This window comes from Thamnophis sirtalis, unplaced genomic scaffold (genome assembly GCF_051295495.1).
Source record: "Thamnophis sirtalis isolate CommonGarterSnake01/CBP01778 unplaced genomic scaffold, rThaSir2_p1.2 scaffold_11, whole genome shotgun sequence".
NCBI lineage: Eukaryota > Metazoa > Chordata > Lepidosauria > Squamata > Natricidae > Thamnophis > Thamnophis sirtalis.
In genome coordinates, this window is record NW_028261391.1 from 574,643 (window position 1) to 593,385 (window position 18,743).

Genomic DNA, 18,743 nt, shown 5'->3' on the forward strand with positions numbered 1-18,743 from the left:
GTGTGAGCTCATAGGAAATGGGAGGACGTACTTTGGACAGGAACAAGGGAGCTTTGGGCGCCCCCTTCGTTTTTAGCAGCTTGGAACGGTCCAAGGACCTCGAAGCTTTCCTTGTAGGTGACCACAATCCAATTCCTGCCCTTCTCCTCTTCCCAGGACTCCACGTCAAAGCCCCAAACCCATCGGAAGATGGAAGTTTAAGCTTTGGCCTCAAGGATCCTCACCTTGGGTGGGCGGAAGTGGCTTCTGTGTGGATGTAGATATAGGGGTGGTTGATATATCACCTGAAGAGGGAAGCGACATTCATATTATATTTGGTGGACAAGGCAGGAGAGGACCTGAAATGGTTGAAGGAACTTAAACTTTGCTCTGTACTTGACAGAGTAGCAGAGGATGCACTTTTGAAAGCAGCAACAGAGTTTTGGGGCCCTGATCTGGAGGCCACTCCTACCCCCTCTAACAAGCACCCTTCTTCACTGTGCCCAGGAGTCTTGGGGAACACACGAGAGTGAAGATGCCCTCCTTTTCCAGAACAATTCAGTGATGTTGGGGCACATCCCTGTGTTCCTATGAAATGTGACCTCTTGATAGCAAGAGAAGGTTGGCCATTGCCTTGTGAAAAGGGAGGAAAGCCTTGGGGGGAAAAGGGGGAAAGTGGGATTCCCCTATGGATATTGTCCCACATGACTTCCAAGGTATGAGCTAAAGGACCTCTATGGGGCAGACTCCAAGCTCACTATAGGGCTGGCATTTTTTCCTAGTGGGACATGTAGTTGGATCGAGGCCAGAGCTGTCCTCCAAGAACTGCCCCTAAGACCCCCAGCATTACCTGAGTCATTACCTCTAAATGAAGAGCATCTAAAGAGCCCCTTGATGCTGGTGAAGGAGGAGAGTGCAAAAGCTGGCTTGGAACTTAACGTTAAGAAAACTCTCAATTCCTGGCAAATAGATGGGGAAGAAATGGAGGGAGGGACGGATTTTATTTTCCTGGGCTCCAAGGTCACCGCAGGTGGAGACTGCAGCCAAGAAATTAAAAGAGGCTTGCTCCTGGGGAGGAAAGCGATGGCAAATCTAGACAGCCTACTAAAAAGCAGGGATATTACCTGCCAACAAAATGGCATATAGTCAAAGCTATAATTTCCCCAGTTACAATGTGTGGCTGTGGAAGTTTGGCCATAAGGGAGGCTGAGAGCCAAAGAATGGAGGAGGCCTTTGAACTCTGGTGCTGGAGAAGACTCCTGCGAGTCCCTTGGACGGCAAGGCATTCCGGCCGGTCACTCTTAGAGGAGATCCACCCTGGCTCCTCTTTAGAAGGCCAGATCCTGAAGAGGAAACTCAAATCCTTTGACCACCTAAAGAGAAGGAAGGACTCCCTGGAGAAGAGCCTCATGGTGGAAAAGATTGAGGGCAGAAGAAGAAGGGGAAGGCAGAGAAGGAGGCGGCTGGATGGGGTCACCGAAGCAGCCGGTGTGAGGTTAAATGGACTCTGGAGGATGGTAGAGGACAGGAAGGCCGGGAGGAACGTTGTCACACCACCACCTCTTGCCACAACAATTTGGGTCCTTGTTTTACCGACCCTGGAAGGATGGAAGTCAACCTTGAACTGGTCAGAATTGAACTGCCAAACTCCTGGCAGTCATCAGAATCAGCCTGAAATACTGCATGAGGTATTAGGTATAAGTTAGGATCAACCCTCCGATGGTCATTCATCCCTTAGGAGAAGGGAATTAGGTCTTCTTAGCAATGGAACAAGAAGAACATCCTATTGGCCTCCAATCTCCACCTATTATGCCCATCCCTGGGAACCTGAGTGGTTTCAGGAACGTCCTTCAAGTGTTCCCATTAAAATAAATTTGAGAGGCAGGGCTACCTGGAGTAGTGGGCTCCGTGGGTTTAGGTGTCGGTTCTGGGGAACAAAAGAAAAAGTTCAAGTTAGGATCAACCCTCCTGTTGTCCTTCATCCCTTAGGAGAAGGGAATTAGGTGTTCTTAGCAATGGAACAAGAAGGGCCAAGGACATCCTATTGGCCTCCAATCTCCACCTATTACGCCCATCCCTGGGAACCTGGGGGGTTTCAGGAAGGTCCTTCAAGCGTTGCCGTTTGGGGGGCGGGATTACCTGGCGTAGTGGGCTCTGCGGTTGTAGGTGTCGGTTCTGGTGGACAAAGAAAAGAAGGCAGGTTTAGGATCAACCCCCCTAATAGCACTTAGACGTACGTACCACTTCCTAGTGCTTTACAGTTCTCTCTAACAGTGTACAAGATTGGGGGCAGAAGAAGAAGGGGACGGCAGAGAAGGAGGTGGCTGGATGGGGTCACCGAAGCAGTCGGTGTGAGGTTAAATGGACTCCGGAGGATGGTAGAGGACAGGAAGGCCGGGAGGAACGTTGTCCATGGGGTCACAAACACAAACATAAACTTTGCTCTGTACTTGACAGAGTAGCAGAGGATGCACTTTTGAAAGCAGCAACAGAGTTTTGGGGCCCTGATCTGGAGGTCACTCCTAGCCCCTCTAACAAGCACCCTTCTCCACTGTGCCAGGAGTCTTGGGGAACATATGAGAGTGAAGATTGGAGGGGCAGGATTACCTGGAGTAGTGGGCTCCGTGGGTGTAGGTGTCGGTTCTGGTAAAGAAAGGAAACAGTTCAAGTTAGGATCAACCCTCCTGTTGTCCTTCATCCCTTAGGAGAAGGGAATTAGGTCTTCTTAGCAATGGAACAAGAAGGGCCAGAGGACATACTGTTGGCCTTCAATCTCCACCTATTACGCCCATCCCTGGGAACCTGAGTGGTTTCAGGCACGTCCTTCAAGCGTTGCCATTTGGGGGGCAGGATTACCTGGCGTAGTGGGCTCCGTGGGTGTAGGTGTCGGTTCTGGGGAACAAAAGAAACAGTTCAAGTTAGGATCAACCCCCCCGATGGTCATTCATCCCTTAGGAGAAGGGAATTAGGTCTTCTTAGCAATGGAACAAGAAGGGCCAGAGGACATACTGTTGGCCTTCAATCTCCACCTATTACGCCCATCCCTGGGAACCTGGGTGGTTTCAGGAACGTCCCTCAAGCGTTGCAATTATAATAGATTGGAGGGGCAGGATTACCTGGAGTAGTGCGCTCTGTGGGTGTAGGTGTTGGTTCTGGTAAAGAAAAGAAACAATTCAAGTTATGATCAACCCTCTGGTGGTCCTTCATCCCTTAGGAGAAGGGAATTAGGTCTTCTTAGCAATGGAACAAGAAGGGCCAGAGGACATCCTATTGGCCTCCAACCTCCACCTATTACGCCCATCCCTGGGAACCTGGGTGGTCTCAGGAACGTCCATCAAGCGTTGTCATTATAATAGATTTGAGGGGAAGGATTACCTGGAGTAGTGGGCTCCGTGGGTGTAGGTGTCGGTTCTGAGGAACAAAAGAAATAGTTCAAGTTAGGCTCAACCCCCACGATGGTCATTCATCCCTTAGAAGAAGGGAATTAGGTCTTCTTAGCAATGGAACAGGAAGGGCTGGGAACAACCTATGACCCTTCAACCTCCACCTATTACGCCCATCCCTGGGAACCTGGGTGATTTCAGGTACATCTTTCAAGCGTTGCCATTTGGGGGCAGGATTACCTGGCGTAGTGGGCTCCGCGGTTGTAGGTGTCAGTTCTGGTGGACAAAGAAAAGAAGGCAGGTTTAGGATCAACCCCCCTAATAGCACTTAGACGTACGTACCACTTCCTAGTGCTTTACAGTTCTCTCTAAGCAGTTTACCACCTCTTGCCACAACAATTTGGGTCCTTGTTTTACCGACCCTGGAAGGATGGAAGTCAACCTTGAACTGGTGAGAATTGAACTGCCAAACTGCTGGCAGTCATCAGAATCAGCCTGAAATACTGCATGAGGTATTAGGTATAAGTTAGGATCAACCCTCCGATGGTCATTCATCCCTTAGGAGAAGGGAATGGGGTCTTCTTAGCAATGGAACAAGAAGAACATCCTATTGGCCTCCAATCTCCACCTATTACGCCCATCCCTGGGAACCTGGGTGGTTTCAGGAACGTCCTTCAAGTGTTGCCATTAAAATAAATTTGAGAGGAAGGGCTACCTGGAGTAGTGGGATCCGTGGGTGTAGGTGTCGGTTCTGGGAAAAAAAAGACATAGTTCAAGTTAGGATCAACCCTCCTGTTGTCCTTCATCCCTTAGGAGAAGGGAATTAGGTCTTCTTAGCAATGGAACAAGAAGGACCAGAGGACATCCTATTGGCCTTCAACCTCCACCTATTACACCCATCCCTGGGAACTTGGGTGGTTTCAGGAACGTCCTTCAAGCGTTGCCATTAAAATAAATTTGAGAGGCAGGGCTACCTGGAGTAGTGGGCTCCGTGGGTTTAGGTGTCGGTTCTGGGGAACAAAAGAAAAAGTTCAAGTTATGATTAACCCTCCTGTTGTCATCCTCCTCTTCAGCCAAGGGAGGGTGCATTGGATGGGGAAACATGACACACTCCACAGCTTGAAATCCTCAATGGATGATGAGGTATGATGTGCCAGTGCCTGGAAGCTGTTAGGGTCTGGATGAAAGTGAACAAACTCGCACTCAATCCTGACAAGACCGAATGGCTGTGGATGTTGCCCCCTAAGGACAGTCCATCCAGTCCGTCCTTAACCCTGGGGGGAGAAAAATTCCCCCCCTCAGAGTGGATTCGCAATTTGGGGGTCCTCCTGGACCCGCAGCTGACCTTGGAACACCACCTTCGGCTGTGACCAGGGGGGGCTTTGCCCAGGATCGCCTGGTACACCAATTGTGGCCCTATTTGGACCGTGAGGCACTTCAGACAGTCACTCATGCCCTCGTCATCTCAAGACTGGATTACTGTAATGCGCTCTACTTGGGGCTGCCCCTGAAAAGTGTTCGGAGATATAGGGGTGGTTGATATATCACCTGAAGAGGGAAGCGACATTTATATTTTGAGTACAAGGTCTTGAAATGGTTGAAGGAACTTGAACTTCACTTTGTACTTGGCCACAGTCCCTTCTCACCCTAGTAGCATTGTCGGATGAAGTAGAGTCTTCAGGGACATTGTTAACGGGTGCATAGCACCATTTAACGAACATCCAAGAAGGCGGTCATAGTGAGAGAAGCTCCAACAATTCTGGGGAAAATACTCAGCTGAGCAAAACCTTCTTCTCTTCCGAGACATCAGGACTGCACCCCAATCCCAAGATCCGTCAGAAGAGGAGAAGGGAGCAAATGATCTGATTCAGTCTGAAAGGCACTTACCCTGGGAAGGAGTGGGGGGTGTCCGTGTGGTTGTGGGTCCAGGAGTTGATGTTGTCCGTGCTGTAAAAGGAAATGACACTTGTATGTTCCTCTAAGATTGAGAAATGTGAAGGATCATTCAAACATCACCAAGTCTCCCTGACCCATCTTGAACCCCACTTGAGCTTGTGACCAGATACTCCTTCGCGGAGGAGGAGGCAAAGAGAAGAAGGAAGCATCTCTATCACGTGACCCACACTCTGAAGCCATCCTTGTGCTAACCGAGGTCACATTTAAACCCTTGGGGTGGGTTCCTAGGGATTTGGGTCCCTCCTTATTCACACTGGGGGAAAAGCCCGAATTGTGGAAGATGCCCAGAAATGTTTCTATGATGTGCCAGGCCCCACCTCTGGGAAAGGAATAAAGGGCGAAATCTTACACGGGCAGTCACCGCCCTGTACAGAGATGTCATCCACGGCCACGTCGCTGCGGAAGTCCTCTCCCCGCACTCCTTCCAGCAGTATCTAGGAAGAGGAGAAGGTCTCCAGTATGTCTCGAGAAGGGATAAACGCCATGATATCAGCCAGATGTTTGGTTGTAAAGCTGCCACTCTCATCCTTACCTTCACCCTGCCTTGGTGAGCTATGCTGAACTCTCCTGTCTTCCAACGGTTGCCCTTGCTTCCCGTTTCCGACCAGACCAGGAAAGGTGGCGCATCATCCAAGATGACATAGAAGTGCAGCGCCATCTTTTGGGCGACGCCGTACATATGATACCAGAAGCTGAAGCACATGGGCCCCTGAAGGTCACACGTGGGGCTGACCAAATGCGCCACATCCCCAGGGCGGGCATCGCTTCCTGCCAGGTAAATGAAGTAGCCCCCTAAAGAAAGAGACAGAGGTCAAAACAACGTGGATCCTCAGAGATGCGAAGAGACATTTCCGTGCAATCCAAGCTGCCTGGGGTTCCTCAGAGATAAGGACCCAGAGTAGCTCTCCTGGTCTGACGCCTTGAACTTCCAAGGACACACCCTATCCTTCCGTCAACCCTGGCAAGTGCTGCAACCTCTCTCCCGCAAGACTCTCCTCCTTGGCCTGTGGGTCCTACATCTCCATCCCACAAGGAGGACTCCTTCCTGGAAGGTGGCCCAGATGGCAGTGCAGCAGCAAGGAAACAATCTGGGAGCAGGGAGGCGGCAACAGCTAAAGGTTCAGTTCTGCATATTTCAATCCCTAAATTGGAAGCCAGGAAGAAAACTCGCGGACGTGTCCAAGCAGAGGCTCCATAACGTTCATCTCTCAGGCCTTTAGCACGCCACGATCAGAACTCTCCACTGATGAGTGACAGAAAATGCCATTTTGTTATTTTGGACTTTGTTTTAAAGGGAAAGAGTTGCGTTTCTTGACTAGGGTCCCCATTGGGGCGGGGGGTTGTTTGGCCCTTGTTTTCTTCTTCTGCACCACATACAGTCCTATGGACTTAGTTGGGTGCTACTTAAGGGTTCAAATGAATAAAATAATTTTTCCCCTCTTGGAGATTCAATAGTTGGGATTGTTACACTGAGGAGGTCTTGGATTCCTTCCGATCAATGGCTCTTTACAGCTGTAAGATGCCACCAAAGAAGGAAAAGAAGAAGACCAGGGTCCCAGCCTCACCTCCAGTGGTGTGGTCATACAAGGGTCCTGTGTTTGGCGAGGGTGTTGGGCCTTTGTGTCGTTTCCAGTCAATGTTGTCGGTGGACGATTGGTTCCAGGAACAGAAATCCTTCTCAAAAGTGCAGGAGAAACCGCAAGGGACCAAGGGACCTAGGAACACAAGAGAAAGGAGGGCGGGGTGCGTTGTTGGCAGGAAGGTCTGGAGATCCAGAAAGGGCTGCGAATCAACAATAAAGGAGGAGTGGGGGGGGGGAACAGGAGGCAGTCAATGATGCAGGGAGTGTTACAGATGGAGGGTGATGAGAATTCCAACTGGCAAAATGAGGTGGCTGCTTTGGGTAGCTCTGTGCAATGTTCAGCCCCCATGGGCCAGGACTCTCTGCCTCTCCACCAGCAATATTTCCACAAAGAGAAAATACTCTTGTGCAGGTGGGAGAAGGTGATCAGGAACGGAGCTCCATGGACTCTCAATTGACAGCCGACAAGGAAAGCTGGAAGGCCCCCAAGTCGCCCAACAGCTCTACTCACCACAGGCGGTGTCCTTTTCCCAGTCCCCGAGGTCGGCCCCGTTCAGTTTGCATGCAGCGGCATAGGCCTCCAGGCTCCTGCACAACTGCCCTCCGTCTCCCCCGGTGGCACACTGGTCATACACGCAGCTTTCAAAGTACGGCTGAGGAGGGAGGCTGCCATGGCAGGGCCTGAAAGGCCCACTTGAGGACAGAATCACTCTGCACAGACCTTCGAATTCTGCCTCTTGCACAGGGTCGCAGTGGGGTGGATCGATGGGTGGTCCTGGGCAGCTAGAGAGAGAGAGAGAGAAAAGTCAACATTAGAACACCTTTTGTTTGGATGCCCAAAGAGAAACGTAGTGAAACATTGTGGCTCAGTTTGCCTGCTCCTTCTGGCACGAGGAGGGTGCAAGTGGTGAAGAATTGAACGAGGAACAACTGTGTCCCCTTTAAACACAAAATCTTTGGTGTTCCCTTCCTTTAATGGTTGGCTTTCTTATCTCTGTACAGGCTACTGCACAGTGGGTTCCACTAGCTGACCGATTCCGACTTCACAATCCATATCCTAGGCCCCGATATGGAAAACGTGGTGAAAGCCCCCTGTGATTCACAGTCACTTGCCTCCAGCCGTCATCTTCCACTCTCCAGCTGTTGCCAAATGTGTTGGTGTCGGTCACCAGCAGCCCATCTGGCTGTTGGAAATCGTCCAGCTGGCTGCCCGAGTACGTGCCACACAGCCCACAGAGGTGTCCCCTGTATCTCTCGTCCACTTGGATAAGCAGCTGCTGGTCCCCATCAAACTTCACCCGAAAGCCAAGGGGACTGTCAACCACCACGTACGGAAGCTGTTCCTCCACCCGAATGTCTGACTGTAGCTTCAGAGGAAGGTCGACTTTGGCACCATTCAACTGCAGGAAGGGAAAAGGTCAGTCTAGGGATGGTAATTCCACTGGATTCCTGGGCTTACCGGGCCACCACCTGCCCCATGTCTGGTTTCACTCAATTAACCCCCCTGCTCACAAAGTTAGCAACCTGGCACCACAGGGCTGCATCAATTCCTGGGAGGACAGCTAAATGTGAAGGGGAACCCCAGGATTTCATCCATCCATCCATTCCTTTAGACAATTCTCCAGGGTGCCATACTCACATAGACCTCTTTGTTCTTCCTCAGAGCCAGGTGGATGTTTCTCAGCGAGATGGCCACTGAGTTGAGAGCCGTCCAGTGCGGGCTGGAGCGATGTTCGTTGCGAGTGGTGATGGAGAAGCGCTCGGAGGAGTTGCTGCAGATTTGCACTGCGGTGTAATTGCACCCACCCTGGAAATGATAGAGTCGCCCGTCGAAGGTGACATAGTGAGGGTCTCCATAGATGTGACAGGTGGCCTTGTCTGGAATGTGGCAATTCAGGATGCCGTTCTGTACTTTGCAGACTTGGTCTTCTTGGCAACTGTCTGGGAAGCAGAACAAGGTTCCGTGTTCTTCGCAGCGACATCGGCCGACGCAACCCGGCTGCCAGAACGTCTCTCCTTTCTGTTGGAGAAAAGCCCAAGGAGAAGATGAGGACCCTGCCCTGTTGTGAAAGTTGCTGCAGGTTCTGTCGTGGCCGCGGAGGACGTTGCTGGGGAACAAACCTCATAATATTGATCTCCATCTACACAGCCGCAATCCTCCTGCGGCACACATTGAGCTCCGCTTAGGACAAAGCCTTTGTCGCATTCGCAATCCTCCACGCAAGGCTTGGTGCAGTTCCATGGAGCCAGTGGATTGGAACACGTGGCGGGACAGGAAGTGGCGCACACATTGTAATGGCTGTGATCATGGCAAGGGACCCCTACAAAAGAAAGCAGGAACCACCCAGAAAGTGAGGGACGCTGCCCAAGGCCACACTCAAGGTGGGCAGTTTTAGGGTATTGTAAGTGAGTACTCACTGCAGGAAGTGGCATTCCTCCAGTCGGGGAGCTGCACGCCAGATCTTTGGCAGGCATCAGCGTACGCCTCCAAAGCCCCACACAAGGCCTGCTGGGACCCATGCAGTTCACACAGGTCAAAGACGCAACTCTGGAAGAAGCTGTTGGGGTTGATTGCAGAATGGCACGCTGCCAACGGACCCTGGCTACTGGTCAGCTGTCCGCAATAGGCCTCGGTCTCATAGAGATCCTTTAGCTCTGAGGGACAAGGTGGTGATGTTGGTGGTGGTTTACAATTAGGGGGGTCGTACTCTGCGTTGGGCACCTGCCAACTGTTCCCCAGCTGATTGGAGTTCTGGGCTTGCTCTCCGTTGGGCATCATGCTGTCATCCTGCCTGAGGTTGTTGAAGTTCCCACACATGCCGCAGGTCTTGTTGAAGAAGGTGGTGGGGACCCTGATCTCCACCGAGTGATCTGTGTCGTAAGATACAATCAGCCCAAAATCCGTTTCCAGGGTGACGTAGCGTCCATCGATGTCCACCCTCAGGGCGTTGTTCAGCTTGCGCACAGAAAGCGTGGTCAGCACTTTGTCCACCTAGAAGGAGCAAGAGACAATTTGAGACGGCATTTCCCAAGCGAGGAACCCTTTGGAGGTGATCGGGATGGGAAGAGTTGGGTTCGACATGACTAGGTCCCCCCACAGAAACAGGGACTCTGAGGATATTTCCAGCAGAGGGAGAAGAAGCATCCTAAGAAATTAACCCATCCATAAGAAATCGGAGCTGGCCACCAATCAAAGGAGGGGCTGTTACTATTGCGTTCGCACTTGTCCTTGATCAAACTGATATTCAACCAGAGGTCAGAAAATCAGATTTCCCCACCCCTCCTTCCAATCTAGAACCGTTCAGCAGAGAATGGGGAAGGAATGTAGCTTCCTTCCATTGCAAAGCACAAGTAGGCCGTGAGCAGCTGCTTTGGCTTACCAGCACTTGATCCTTGCGTCCTTTGAGGATCTCAATCCGGTGCCCGTAAACCTCCACCAGGACCCGCTGGACGTAAGAGACGGAGGGATTCCCACGGTTTTCGTTCTTGGCCTCCACGTTAAAGTAGGGCAGCCCCGTCTCATTGGCGCAGACCTTGGCCAGGGTGTAGGTGCAGGTGCCCATGAAGTGGTGCGTCTGTTTGTCAAAGGTGTTGTAATGAGGGTCGTTGTGTACGCGGCAGACCCCGTATGTATGTGGGTAGCAGTTGGGGACACCGTTTTGGACTCCGCAGTAATAATGTTTAGGGCAGGAATCAGCAGAGCAGGTGAGCTGGCCACCTTGACTGGGGCAGCTGCATTTGGTGGAACAGGTGTCATCGGTCCAAAAGCCGGAGCCCACTGGGTAGTGCTTCCCCTGGTGCCAGCACCCACACTGATGGCTGGGCACACAGGTGCCATTGTAGAGGAAGAACCCGGAGTCGCACACACAGGCTTCCGTGCACGGCAGGTCGCATGTGGCCGGAGCATTTGGGTTCTTGCAGGTGGATGGACAGGCATTGGCGCACGGCTCATAGTGGCTGTTGAGTGGGCATTGAGGAGCTGCGGGAGGCAAGAAGATCTCCGTGAGCTCAGTGCTGGAGTTTGGGTTCTAAAGGACACACTGCATCCCTCAATGGACTTGGGCGCGAGTCCCTCCCTGGGGGCGGTGTCTTCCTAGATTGCGCTCCTTGCTCTCAGGATCCCAGCCATCTCAGGCAAATAGCCTCAATTTGCCTTCCAGAAGTAGCGTGAGTTACATTCGGTGTGTCTCCAAGAGAGAGAACGTGGCAACATCTGTGCCTTTCTCCATGGGAGAGAGAGAGAAAACACCCTCCCTCCTTCCCTTCATTCCCAGACCTCCCCGTTCCCATAGATCTTTCCCGATGCTCATGGCCGATTACAGGCATGGCTGCCGGAAAACTTACGGCAGAAGGTGGCGTTCCGCCAGGGGTCGATGGCAACTCCCAGGGACCGGCAGGCGTCTGCGTAGGACTGCAAGCTCCTGCAGAGGGAGCCTGGGTCCAAGTGCAGGGCGCACTGATCATAAAGGCAGCTGTCAAAATGCCCCGTTGGATCCAAGAGGCTATGGCAAGGTCTGAATGGCCCATTGATGTCTGTCAGGCGCCCACAGAAATCGCTGCTTTCGGCTGTGTCTTTCTCATCCTCCGTGCAGACGGGATCGGATCCAGAGGAACAGCTGTAGCAAAAGAAACAGTGCGGTTTAATGCCTTACGATCTCCATCCTGGGCAACAGCTGCCATTCAGGGACAGAAGCTACAAACCTGGTGAGGTTGGCCACCAGCCAGCTGTCGCCCAAGCTGGTGGAGTCAGGCTCTGCTTCCCCATGGGGGTTGAGGAAATCGTCAGTAGGATCCCCGTTGTAGTTTCCGCACAGGCCGCAGACCTCCCCCTTGTACGTGCTGGGGAGGGACACTTCCACCTGGTGGTCTCCGTCAAACTTGACTCTCAACCCAAAATCCGTAGAAACCATCGTGTAAAAGCCGCTGGGCAAGATCTCCACGCCCCGCACTGGGGTGGAGGGGACGACGACTGGCTCCCCATCGACCTAGAAAGAGGTTCCGGCGTCACTTTAGGCAGCTCAGGAGCAACGGTGCCCTTTCGTATCCCAACCACAAAGCCCGGCCCTCCTTCAGCAGCAGCAGCAGCAGTTCCACCTACCGTGACCCTTCCTCCCTTCCCCAGGGTGACCCGGATGCCCAGGACATCCACGGCCACACTCTCCACGTAGGAGACGTGTGTGTGGCCCCCTCGGTGCTCGTTGCTTGCTTCCACAGTGAAGTAGGGGAGCAGAGAGTTGTTTCGGTCACACAGTTGGGAGAGAGTGTAGGTGCAGTTGCCCATGAAGTGGTGCGTCTGCTTGTCAAAAGTGTAATAATGGGGGTCACCCGACACCAGGCAGGACTCTGGAAAGAAGAAAGGGAGGTCAGACACGGCCGGTGTGAGCTCACAGGAAATGGGAGGACGCACTTTGGACAGGAACAAGGGAGCTTTGGGCGCCCCCTTCGTTTTTAGCAGCTTGGAACGGTCCAAGGACCTCGAAGCTTTCCTTGTATGTGACCACAATCCAATTCCTGCCCTTCTCCTCTTCCCAGGACTCCACGTCAAAGCCCCAAACCCATCGGAAGGTGGAAGTTTAAGCTTTGGCCTCAAGGATCCTCACCTTGGGTGGGCGGAAGAGGCTTCTGTGTGGATGTAGATATAGGGGTGGTTGATATATCACCTGAAGAGGGAAGAGACATTCATATTATATTTGGTGGACAAAGCAGGAGAGGACCTGAAATGGTTGAAGGAACTTAAACTTTGCTCTGTACTTGACAGAGTAGCAGAGGATGCACTTTTGAAAGCAGCAACAGAGTTTTGGGGCCCTGATCTGGAGGCCACTCCTACCCCCTCTAACAAGCACCCTTCTCCACTGTGCCCAGGAGTCTTGGGGAACACACAAGAGTGAAGATGCCCTCCTTTTCCAGAACAATTCAGTGATGTTGGGGCACATCCCTGTGTTCCTATGAAATGTGACCTCTTGATAGCAAGAGAAGGTTGGCCATTGCCTTGTGAAAAGGGAGGAAAGCCTTGGGGGGAAAACGGGGAAAGTGGGATTCCCCTATGGATATTGTCCCACATGACTTCCAAGGTATGAGCTAAAGGACCTCTATGGGGCAGACTCCACGCTCACTATAGGGCTGGCATTTTTTCCTAGTGGGACATGTAGTTGGATCGAGGCCAGAGCTGTGCTCCAAGAACTGCCCCTAAGACCCCCAGCATTACCTGAGTCATTACCTCTAAATGAAGAGCACCTAAAGAGCCCCTTGATGCTGGTGAAGGAGGAGAGTGCAAAAGCTGGCTTGGAACTTAACGTTAAGAAAACTCTCAATTCCTGGCAAATAGATGGGGAAGAAATGGAGGGAGGGACGGATTTTATTTTCCTGGGCTCCAAGGTCACCGCAGGTGGAGACTGCAGCCAAGAAATTAAAAGAGGCTTGCTCCTGGGGAGGAAAGCGATGGCAAATCTAGACAGCCTACTAAAAAGCAGGGATATTACCTGCCAACAAAATGGCATATAGTCAAAGCTATAATTTCCCCAGTTACAATGTATGGCTGTGGAAGTTTGGCCATAAGGGAGGCTGAGAGCCAAAGAATGGAGGAGGCCTTTGAACTCTGGTGCTGGAGAAGACTCCTGCGAGTCCCTTGGACGGCAAGGCCATCCGGCCGGTCAGTCTTAGAGGAGATCCACCCTGGCTCCTCTTTAGAAGGCCAGATCCTGAAGAGGAAACTCAAATCCTTTGACCACCTAAAGAGAAGGAAGGACTCCCTGGAGAAGAGCCTCATGGTGGAAAAGATTGAGGGCAGAAGAAGAAGGGGAAGACAGAGAAGGAGGTGGCTGGATGGGGTCACTGAAGCAGCCGGTGTGAGGTTAAATGGACTCTGGACGATGGTAGAGGACAGGAAGGCCGGGAGGAACGTTGTCCATGGGGTCACGATGGGTCAGACATGACTTCACAACTAACAACAACAACATTACCTGAGTCAGTGGTCCCCAGGTTAAACTACCCAGGTTAGTATCAATCCTCTGAATGGCCATTCATCCCCTCAGCAGAGGAAGAATGTGATTTTTAGCAATACAGCAACATGGACTGCAGAAACCCTTATTGGCCCCGAACCCCCATCTATTTGGGGTACACTGGAGAAAAGGTGATCTCTGGAGGAAACGGTTTTACTGAAAGAACCACAGGACCTTCAGAGTATATTGTGTAGGCCACAGGGGTGGACACCAGACAGTAAAGGTCATGTTGCTCCCTGTCTGGTCTTCTCCTGAGCCTCACATTACCTGAGACAGTTGTCTCTACAGGAGAAGGTGTTGGAGTTGGAGTTGGCTCTGTTGGAGAAAGAGAAGAAGCGAAGTTAGGATCAACCCTCCGATGGTCATTCATCCCTTAGAAGAAGGGGAATAGTTGTTCTTAGCAATGGAACAAGAAGGGCCAAGGACATCCTATTGGCCTCCAATCACCACCTATTACGCCCATCCCTGGGAACCTGAGTGATTTCAGGAACGTCCTTCAAGCGTTGCAATTATAATAGATTGGAGGGGCAGGATTACCTGGAGTAGTGGGCTCCGTGGGTTTAGGTGTCGGTTCTGGTAAAGAAAAGAAACAATTCAAGTTATGATCAACCCTCCTGTTGTCCTTCATCCCTTAGGAGAAGGGAATTAGGTGTTCTTAGCAATGGAACAAGAAGGGCCAGAGGACATCCTATTGGCCTTCAATCACCACCTATTACGCCCATCCCTGGGAACCTGGGTGGTCTCCGGAACGTCCTTCAAGCGTTGCCATTATAATAGATTTGAGAGGCAGGGCTACCTGGAGTAGTGGGCTCCGTGGGTGTAGGTGTCGGTTCTGGGGAATAAAAAGTTCAAGTTAGGATCAACCCTCCTGTTGTCCTTCATCCCTTAGGAGAAGGGAATGAGGTGTTCGTAGCAATGGAACAAGAAGGGCCAGAGGCCATCCTATTGGCCTTCAATCACCACCTATTATGCCCATCCCTGGGAACCTTCCTAGTGCTTTACAGTTCTCTCTAACAGTTTACCACCTCTTGCCCCAACAATTTGGGTCCTTGTTTTACCGACCCTGGAAGGATGGAAGTCAACCTTGAACTGGTGAGAAATGAACTGCCAAACTGCTGGCAGCCATCAGAATCAGCCTGAAATACTGCATGAGGTATTAGGTATAAGTTAGGATCAACCCTCCGATGGTCATGCATCCCTTAGGAGAAGGGAATTAGGTCTTCTTAGCAATGGAACAAGAAGGGCTGGGAACAACCTATGAGCCTTCAACTTCCACCTATTACGCCCATCCCTGGGAACCTGGGTGGTCTCAGGAACGTCCTTCAAGCGTTGCCATTAAAATAAATTTGAGAGGCAGGGTTACCTGGAGTAGTGGGCTCCGTGGGTGTAGGTGTCGGTTCTGGGGAACAAAAGAAATAGTTCAAGTTATGATCAAACCCCCCGATGGTCATTCATCCCTTAGGAGAAGGGAATTAGGTGTGGTTCTTAGCAATGGAACAAGAAGGGCCAGAGGACATCCTATTGGCCTTCAATCACCACCTATTACGCCCATCCCTGGGAACCTGGGTGATTTCAGGTACATCTTTCAAGCGTTGCCATTTGGGGGCAGGATTACCTGGCGTAGTGGGCTCCGCGGTTGTAGGTGTCGGTTCTGGTGGACAAAGAAAAGAAGGCAGGTTTAGGATCAACCCCCCTAATAGCACTTAGACGTATGTATCACTTCCTAGTGCTTTAGAAGTTCTCTCTAAGCAGTTTACCACCTCTTGCCACAACAATTTGGGTCCTTGTTTTACCGACCCTGGAAGGATGGAAGTCAACCTTGAACTGGTGAGAATTGAACTGCCAAACTGCTGGCAGTCATCAGAATCAGCCTGAAATACTGCATGAGGTATTAGGTATAAGTTAGGATCAACCGCCCCGATGGTCATTCATCCCTTAGAACGTCCTTCAAGTGTTGCCATTAAAATAAATTTGAGAGGCAGGGCTACCTGGAGTAGTGGGCTCCGTGGGTGTAGGTGTCGGTTCTGATAAAGAAAAGAAATAGTTCAAGTTATGATAAACACTCCTGTTCTCATCCTCCCCTTCAGCCGAGGGTACAAAGCAGGGGTGGGTTCCTGCCAGTTCTAACCTCTTGTATAGAAGAGGTTCCACAAATCTACAGTGCCGTTTAGAACCGGTTCCCTCTTCTCCCCCCCACCTGTCCGCACATCATCAAGATGAAGGAATTCTGGGAGTTGAAGTCCACAAGTCTTAAAGCTGTCAAGTTTGAACACTCCTGGGGTTTTTTCCCTGAAGGGTTAGGGGTGCAAGGGTCTTGTAACTTGACAGCTTTAAGACTTGCACACTTCAATGCCAGAGTTCCTGAGCCAACATTTTGGTTGCTAAGCAAGAGCGTTGTTAAGTGAGTTTCACCACATTTTATGTTGGCCAGGCCCACCCACTCACATGACGGCCAAGCCACCCCACTCGGTCACATGGTCAGCAAGCCACTCCCACCCAGTCACATGGCTGGCGAGCCACTCCCACAAAGCAGGCCACACCTACAGAAGAGGTTCTAAAATTTTTTGAAATCCGCCACTGGTTCAAAGGATGAGGAAGCCTTGCACACTCCATGACCTCCATGGCTGAGAGACTCCATAGTTTTTTAGCCACGGGATTTGGAATGGAGACCCTTTGAATAGTGTGGGAGCATGAACAGATTTCCAGAGGAAAAATTGCAGACTACAGAAACATTTGCACCACTCAGGTGACCCTGAGGACACAGAGAAACATCCAAGTGGCCTCAACTACTCTTTAAAAATATGCAAATGACCAACTGTCTGCAAGGAGCATCAACCCTTCCATTCCCAGCCATCCAGTCAGAGCTGAAGGAGCTTCTGGGATGAGAAGTGAAACGTCTTCAAAAGGAAAAACAAGAAAGTCCAGTTGCCCCTTGGAAAAAAAGCAGTTTTGGGGCAACCAGGATCTGGAGAAGCTGCAGAGACTTTCATCAGTGCTAGAAAATAGCAATAGCAATAGCAGTTAGACTTATATGCCGCTTCATAGGGCTTTCAGCCCTCTCTAAGCGGTTTACAGAGTCAGCATATCGCCCTCAACAATCCGATGATAGATAGATAGATAGATAGATAGATAGATAGATAGATAGATAGATGACAGCAATAGCAATAGCAGTTAGACTTATATGCCGCTTCATAGGGCTTTCAGCCCTCTCTAAGCGGTTTACAGTCAGCGTATTGCCCCCACAGTCTGGGTCCTCATTTCACCCACCTCGGAAGGATGGAAGGCTGAGTCAACCTTGAGCCGGGGAGATTTGAACCGCTGAACTGCAGATAACAGTCAGCTGAAGTGGCCTGCAGTACTGCACCCTAACCACTGAGCCACCTCGGCTCATGAAGACTGTGGGGCCCTCGGTCTTCTCTGAACTGGGTAGTCTTCTTACAGACATTAGATGGCCCAACTAGAGAACATCATCAGGGCTAGAAGGAAGTGGGGTTTGGGGAGAGGAGGAGGAGGAGGAGGAGGAGGAGGAAGGGGAGGAACACAACAGCAACCGTGTGCTCCTTGGTGCTCTCTGAGCATGGCTGTTTTCATGTCGACCAGTGGTTCTCAACCTGAGGGTCGGGACCCCTTTGGAGGGTCGAACGACCCTTTCACAGGGGTCGCCTAAGACCATCGGAAAACACGTATTTTAGATGGTCTTAGGAACCACCAATTTTATGGTTGGGGGTCACCACAACATGAGGAACTGTATTAAAGGGTCGCGGCATTGGGAAGGTTGAGAACCACTTATGTAAACCTTTCCTTGCCCAAATTATGCAGCGTCATCATGAGCTACGAATATTCTCTTTTATTAGTGTGTCCCCTTTTTTCCACAACAACCTGATGACTCAGGAAATTGGTGTCACCTGTTGAACTTTGATAAAACTCAGAATGTTGCCTGTGCCGGAGGAGGGAAGGTTGCGCAAAAGCCTGACAGGAGTTTGTTTCAGCTGCTCCCTGAAATTGCCCAGGCTTATCTAGAAGATATTATAGGGGTTAAAATTTAACTCCCCAATCAAAGGCTTCAGCAGTTGTCCCAGGTACAGACATCCAGCCACTCGCACCGATTACAGCCGATTACAACTTAAGCAAGAGTGAGGTCTGGTGACTCAACCTGTCGATTGCCCTCGTCATCTGAAGCGAGGACAGCTGTGCAGAGGGGCCTCCCTGGAAGAAGAGGTGGCTGGTTGTCTAGGGCAGTGTTTCTCAACCTTGGCCACTTGAAGATGTCCGGACTTCAACTCCCAGAATTCCCCAGCCAGCGAATGCTGGCTGGGGAATTCTGGGAGTTGAAGTCCGGACATCTTCAAGTTGCCAAGGTTGAGAAACACTGGTCTAGGGTGTTTCAGGGGCCCTGAAGGGCCATGAGTGGCGCTGGGCTCAATGCGGGGGGTCTGCCAAGGGAGGCCTGCTTTTCATCAGCCATGGGGCGACTTGGGGCGCTGCTCTCGCCCCTCTTGAAAAGCCCCATAATGGCCGATGCCAGGAGGGCAAAGGGCTCAGGTATCCCCAGGTGACTTCCTGTCTGCAGGAGCTTCAGGGGAGGTTCTGCCCCTCAGAGAGTCCTTGACTGGCATCCATTCCTTCAACGGCTGCTTGAAGTTACAACAGAAAGTCCCCCCTGCGGGGATTTGTTTGGCCTCCATTGAGCTTTTCCAAAAGGCAACGGCACTTCCTTATTTTTTAAGAGCCCTGGTGGCGCAGTGGTTAAAATGCAGCATTGGAGGCCGACTCTGCTCACAGCCTGGAGTTCGATCCTGATGGGGCTCAAGGTTGACTCAGCCTTCCGTCCTTCCGAGGTGGGTA

The 18,743-nt window shown here is 51.4% G+C and overlaps 1 protein-coding gene across 1 annotated transcript in view; it reads right to left on the reverse strand.

Annotated features, from left to right (window-relative positions):
- The window catches only part of LOC148043410 (IgGFc-binding protein-like), a 46,492-nt gene extending 32,224 nt beyond the window's left edge, over positions 1-14,268 (reverse strand). Inside the window, exons 1-18 of the mRNA XM_087726049.1 lie at positions 14,166-14,268; positions 12,501-12,560; positions 11,999-12,243; positions 11,602-11,885; positions 11,245-11,516; positions 10,281-10,879; positions 9,319-9,892; positions 9,022-9,221; positions 8,540-8,920; positions 8,014-8,300; positions 7,412-7,683; positions 6,884-7,033; positions 5,851-6,110; positions 5,668-5,752; positions 5,250-5,309; positions 4,337-4,372; positions 2,119-2,154; positions 225-284 (exon numbers count right to left, since the gene is read on the reverse strand). Of these exons, the coding sequence (XP_087582175.1) occupies positions 225-284; positions 2,119-2,154; positions 4,337-4,372; positions 5,250-5,309; positions 5,668-5,752; positions 5,851-6,110; positions 6,884-7,033; positions 7,412-7,683; positions 8,014-8,300; positions 8,540-8,920; positions 9,022-9,221; positions 9,319-9,892; positions 10,281-10,879; positions 11,245-11,516; positions 11,602-11,885; positions 11,999-12,243; positions 12,501-12,560; positions 14,166-14,268 (3,964 nt within the window). The remainder of the gene's footprint in view (positions 1-224; positions 285-2,118; positions 2,155-4,336; positions 4,373-5,249; positions 5,310-5,667; positions 5,753-5,850; positions 6,111-6,883; positions 7,034-7,411; positions 7,684-8,013; positions 8,301-8,539; positions 8,921-9,021; positions 9,222-9,318; positions 9,893-10,280; positions 10,880-11,244; positions 11,517-11,601; positions 11,886-11,998; positions 12,244-12,500; positions 12,561-14,165) is intronic.
- Positions 14,269-18,743: the final 4,475 nt, after the last annotated feature.